Source organism: Lipotes vexillifer, unplaced genomic scaffold (assembly GCF_000442215.2).
Source record: "Lipotes vexillifer unplaced genomic scaffold, Lipotes_vexillifer_v1.1 scaffold948, whole genome shotgun sequence".
Lineage (NCBI taxonomy): Eukaryota > Metazoa > Chordata > Mammalia > Artiodactyla > Lipotidae > Lipotes > Lipotes vexillifer.
In genome coordinates this window covers 348688-354898 of record NW_006793764.1, presented here as the reverse complement: position 1 = coordinate 354898, position 6211 = coordinate 348688, and the positions used below count along the sequence as shown (strand labels likewise).

The 6211-nt window shown below is 42.5% G+C and overlaps 1 protein-coding gene across 1 annotated transcript in view; it reads left to right on the top strand.

Annotated features, from left to right (window-relative positions):
• Window positions 1-6211, top strand: part of SMARCA2 (SWI/SNF related BAF chromatin remodeling complex subunit ATPase 2) — a 161112-nt gene that overhangs the window by 50354 nt on the left and 104547 nt on the right. Inside the window, exons 14-16 of the mRNA XM_007466755.1 lie at window positions 3526-3689; window positions 5045-5111; window positions 5768-5878. Coding sequence (XP_007466817.1) covers window positions 3526-3689; window positions 5045-5111; window positions 5768-5878 — 342 coding nt within the window. The remainder of the gene's footprint in view (window positions 1-3525; window positions 3690-5044; window positions 5112-5767; window positions 5879-6211) is intronic.

Genomic DNA, 6211 nt, shown 5'->3' with positions numbered 1-6211 from the left:
TAGGGAACACCTGTGCCTCTTTTTCAAAGGAAGTGAAGTATGTATTTCTTCAAAAATGTCAGTGGTGTCTGTAGTTTAACACTGGATTCAGCTACCTAGGAGTCGCTATCTACTACATTTACATGCTTTTCTTTTTTAAGACACAATAGAGTGGTGAGCATACCTGCTTTGATGAAAACTACGCTGTAAGCATAACGTGTGTTTCATTTGACCTGTCTGGAATGAGGTCAGCTCCTGTCTTTTACCTCCTTCTCCTTCACAGTGTTTCCCAAAGTGTGTTCCTTGGAACATTTGTCCCAGGAGAGAGACCTCCAAAAGAAAGGAAAAATAGGTTCTGTGGTTAAATAAATATGGGAAATACGCTCAGCTAGAACTTGGATTATGGTATAATTTACTATTCCAAATTTGGATACTTATGGGAGTGAACCGTGGCCCTTATTACTGATCATAGGTGTCACCCAGGACTTCCCAAGCCAACCAGACATCTGGGCACTCTAGCAATGACCCTTCTTGGTAATCCATGGTGTGCGTCAACACACGCATGGGCTCTGCAAAAATAAATGTGTAACTATAACTGCATATCAGCTTCCTGCAGTGAAACAGCTTTAACTTTGTATTTCCCAAATTTCTCTGACTACCAAACTTGCTTTTCATATATCATATACCTGTTCACATCTTGTAAAATTAGGGACCTTTGGAATATACTTTAGGAAGTATATGCTTTAGGCCAACAGTTCTCAAACTCTTTGAACTTGGATCCACTAAACTCCTAAAACGTGGCACTGTGTTGGCTGCCACTGCATCAGGGTGAAGGATACAGAGGCTACTACCACAGTACTGCCTTGATTTGTGTTAAAGTGCCAGCAGTTTACACCCACTACTGCTTTTGCATCATCCGTGCAAATGTCAACACAATATAAAAGGCAAATACCTTAGTGTTAATAAGAAAATCATTTTGACCTTGTGGATCGCCTGAAAAGGTTTTGGGGACCCTCAGGAGTCCCTGGAGCACACTTTGAGAACCACTGCTCTGGCTGTAGTAGGGTCATGTTTTCTCCAAAGACCATGCTACTTGCATGAAGTTCAAAGTTGTTTTCATCTGATTTGGCCTACCTGACATAGATGTTAACTTGTAGTTGGTTCTGATGAACTCTTGTATGTCTATATGTGGCAGGTGCATCGTTAGATTATTCGTGAATAGCTTTTAATGCTACATTGATTTCCTCCTGCCATCCGGCACCTTTGAAAGCATTCTTTGTCACTGTCTTCTCAAACCTACCTCCTCCTACTTCCATTTGTGAATTTTTTAATTTTTTATTTTTTTGCGGTACGCGGGCCTCTCACTGTCGTGGCCTCTCCCGTTGCGGAGCACAGGCTCCGGACGCGCAGACTCAGCGGCCACGGCTCATGGGCCCAGCCTCTCCGCGGCATGTGGGATCTGCCCGGACCGGGGCACGAACCTGTGTCCCCCGCATCGGCAGGCGGACTCTCAACCACTGCGCCACCAGGGAAACCCTCCATACGTGAACTTTATGGCCTTCTTCCTCTCCTGGGCTGCTGTAGATTTCCTGAACATACCTTACTCTGCCCGCCTCCGGGTTTTTGCTTCATGGAGTTTCTTCTTCCTGGTCTGTGAGCATCCATATCTACCTGATGAAATCTTTTTTATTTCTCACAAACCAACTGAAATTGTGGCTCAAAGCCTGCCCGGATCACTCTATCCATGAGTAAGCTTTCTATCGTCTTGCTCCTTGACAAGTTTTTGTATTGAAAATAGTTACTCAACCTTGACATAGCTGAGGCCTTCCTGCTGCTTCCTGGAAAGCCACGTAAGCTTGCCTCAATACCCAACCCCTCCAATTCCATGGTCTAGGAAAGTCCAAATCACTTCCCACTTTTTTTTTGAATTTCTAGTCCCCTCTGCTGCCAGTTTCTGCTTCTGTCTTATCTGGGATTAAGACAGATGCAAAATTCAGCCCCTTTGCCGATTTTCATTTAAAAAAAAAAAAAATCCACTACCACTGAGTGTCCAAATGTTTCTGGCACTTAGTTGACTTTCCTAAAGGTCTGGTGCTCTCGGGATCATGTTGCAGGTGCACATCTCCTCCCACCCACCACTAAGAGTTCCCGGCATTCCCCTTCTGCCCCCGTGTCTTTCGTGCATCCCCGTGGGACCTCTTTCTGTTCCTCTCGTTTCTTGGTGTTGCTGCTCTTCTGCAAAAACCTTTAGGATGATTTGGAGTCTCGCATGGTATGAGGCACCCTAAGTGGCTTATCGAAGTATTTCTTCAAACCATTGCAGTACTCTTCCCAAGAAAAATTCTGGCCCGTACAATTTCATATGTATGACATTGGCACTGCCAACCACGTCTTGGTGCGTGAATGGCTTATCGGGTCCTCTGACTGCAAGCTTCTGAAGGGAGGCATGCGTATTACATACCTAGGTTTCCATCTGCTATAGCTCCTTGCATGGTCCATTTAACAATTATTGAAAGTAAAAGAATCACTTGCTTTGTTTTTACAGAAACCAAATTAAAATTAACATTTCCCTAAGCATAACTTCATTAGCAAGCTAAATTGACTTTAGCAATTATATACATATAGATACATAGATAGATAATAAACATATATATGAGAGAGAGAGAGAGAGAGAGAGAGAGAGAGAGAGAGAGAGAGAGTATGAGAGAGAGAGAGAGAGAGAGAGAGAGAGAGAGAGAGAGATGATCCTATCACTTAAACCAGAATCTGTGATATGGTGGTGGAAGGGAATTAGTGGTTGGAGAGGGAAGTTGAACAATGTTGTATTTTCACCCAGGCTTTCTTGTGTTTAACATGGAAATCCAAAGCGGTGTCTCTGGTGCTGTGCTTTTGTACTTTAAAAATATGTTGAACATGTTTCCGGGCAGTCAGCTGCCCTCCGGGAGCACTTACATTGCAAAGTTTCCATGTGATGCCTGGGCGCTTTCTCCGCCAGGAAGTGCCCTCCTGTGGGCCCAGCAGCTGCCCCTGGCTCCCTGGTCACTCCGCGTCCTCACTTGAGGGGATCCCACCCCGGGGGGCCGGGAGGCTCTTCATCACCAAGAAGGCTGTTTCTAATGACCTGTGATCTTCGTGCCAAACCTGCCTTCTGGTTGGTTTTTCTTTAATCCTCATGGTGGCTTTTTGTGCTTGGAGTGGTTGGAATGGATTTCCGTTTGGGTTTTCTTCATTTATAATAATTCTAGAATGTCATGTACCGTGAAATGCTAAGTCGGGATGAACGGCAAAGCTGCTTAAAGTCCCCCCAGTACACTCCAGCCCATCATTTCTAAATCTGATTAGCACTCAGCACCTGCCAAGCATCAGGGGTGATTACAGGCTCATATATGAAATTCTCTGTGTGTTGGTGCTTCCCGTACTTTCCTACTGTGGGAAATCCAACGTACAGCACCGAGGAGTTAAGAAGTCGCAGCCTCACTTGCTTTGTATTAGTATTAATTACCTGTGCAGATCTTGGATAATTGAAGCAATTACTCTTCATTTCAGCTCCAGGGCCTGGAATGGATGGTTTCTCTGTATAATAACAATTTGAACGGAATCTTAGCTGATGAAATGGGGCTGGGAAAGACCATACAGACCATTGCACTCATCACTTATCTGATGGAGCACAAAAGACTCAATGGCCCCTATCTCATCATTGTTCCCCTTTCGTAAGTAAAGCCATTTATTCTGCAGTTATCTTTCTTTATGTTGGAGCTTGCCCTATTCATAGTTTGTCCTTGTTTTTCCCTTAAAGCCGAATTGTAGCCTGTAGTGGGATTATCAAGAGCATATAATCCGGATTTAGGTTTTCTTTTCCCACCCTTTGATTGGCTACATAAGCACAGGATGAAGTGATTTTTTTTCAGCCCTTAGCATTGCAGTCTACACAGCCTGCACACTGTGCAGTGGGTCTCATTCTTCATCACGTCTAAAGTGGCTCATGAAGCTGAAAGGTTTTGATTTTTTTTTTAAGATTTCTTTAATTTTTTTTCTTTTTCCATTCCAAAAAGGTTATATATATTCAAAAATTATATATTCTTAAATCTTCCTTTAGTGTCCCTCTTAAAAGCAGAATCTAAATCAAAATCGTAACTATGAATCTTGCGTTAAACCGCCCTCAGTACTCGAAGTGTATGTGCAGTGACTTTGTCGCTTTGTAAGGATGGGTCTTCACTGTTCTCCGTTAAATTCCCGGTGCCTCGCCCACTGCATGGCTCCTTGTGGGTCTTTGGTGGATACCCCTGAGGGGAGGGATACCTGTTCAAAACCGCCCTCCTTGGATGGGAGTGTGTCTCTGACTGTGGGTGTGAGGTTGCAGTTCTGTTCACTGAGATCCTCTTCTAGATCTCAGTGCTAATTACAGACTTGGGCCTTGAGAAAAAATATTGTTTTAGTATTTCCTTCAAATTTTGTCTAAATGAGAGTTATTAGCAGACCTCTTTAATCCATATTATTTGAATCCATGGAACTTAGACACCCTTTCCATATTATCTACATCTTGAACATATATTTTGGTTTTTATCTATGTTTTGCATGTTCTGACTCATATGTTACATTGATGCTTTCAGGAATTTAGCCTTTTAAGGCATTTAATATTTTTCCCCTGCCCCCTCTTGACAGATTTATTTAGTATGTTCATGTGCTTTTGTCATTTCTTTTTCCTGACTCAACTTTTCTCTGAACTTTATATGGCTGTTTCTAAAGAGTCCCCAAATCACTCTGGTAATTGCTGTTTTTCAGTATTAAAATTAAGATGTTTTTTGCCATCTATATTCATGCATTCTTTAATTTTTTTTCTCTTATGAGATTTCGTGTGAACCCACAAACAAACTTGTCATGCTTTGTGGCAGCTTATTTCTAACTTACCTCTTATTTCCACACCTTTAAAATGAATATGCAGTTGAGCTATTTTATATTCTCTAGCCCCTTTCAAGGTGAGGCCTAAAAGTGAGTAAGAACGTCTTTTTAAGCACAGATTTTTGTACAAATATCTCTCTGTATTTTGTTTTCTTTTGTTCTATAGGACTCTATCTAACTGGACGTATGAATTTGACAAATGGGCTCCTTCCGTGGTGAAAATTTCTTACAAGGTTTGGAATCCTGTATTTATTTTTTGCTTTTCCACATTTATATATAGACCCTATTTTTTTCATTCCCTATGCACATCTGTGAACTGTATCTGGTTGTAAAGTTTTGTCATGTACATCATGTACTGAACAGTGAGAGTTAATCATCCCAAGAAGATTACTGTAATAAACCATAATTACTTTCAGATAGTGAAATGCAGAAGAAAATTGTTAATTATCATATTGCGAGGTTTCTGATGAGAGTAATACAAATGACAAATATCACACATCCTGCGTGCTGCTGCCATGCCCACTGTTCCTGCAAAGTTAGGCAATTACCCGGGCGCCCGGGTGCCTGCTGGACGCTCCTGTAGAAATGGAGCCTTTCAGCGGAGCAGCGGGTTCTCTGCTACCTTGGGGTCACCATAATTTCCTTTTCTTTCCCCCCCTCTTCCCTCGATCTGCAGTGGGAAAGCTTCTCCATAAAGGTCTGAAAAGTGTCCAGACGTGTGAGCAATTTTGCCAAGCACTTTCTTCCTGGATAATGGATCTGTATATGATAATTGCATGTATGTGCAGTCCTTAGTCACATGGCTGGGCTCCATTAAGCCTGAGTAGTGAGAGACAACGCACGCCTCCTTCCATCGGGTAATATACATCTGTATTTTCTTCCCATTCAGGGCACCCCTGCCATGCGTCGCTCCCTCGTCCCCCAGTTACGGAGTGGCAAATTCAATGTCCTCCTGACTACTTATGAGTACATTATAAAAGACAAGCACATTCTTGCAAAGGTATGTTTAAAAAAATTCTCTTATCTCTAATTATGGACTATCGCAACTGGAGTGTAAAGTATTCCCCAAATTATACTCACTAGTATAATTTGCTCGTTAGATGGCTGGTCTCTCTCTCTCTCTGTTTTTCAGTCAGATGTATTTTGGTCATGTGTTTTTCATTTTATGTATGCTGGGGTTTTTTGTGTTCTTTTTTGGTGGTTGTTGTATGTCACTGATCCTGGGACTCTTACCTACCCTATCCTATCATAGTTTTGGGGCTCACATCTCTTAAAAGAATTCACCTGGGGGCTTCCCTGGTGGCGCAGTGGTTGAGAGTGCGCCTGCCGCTGC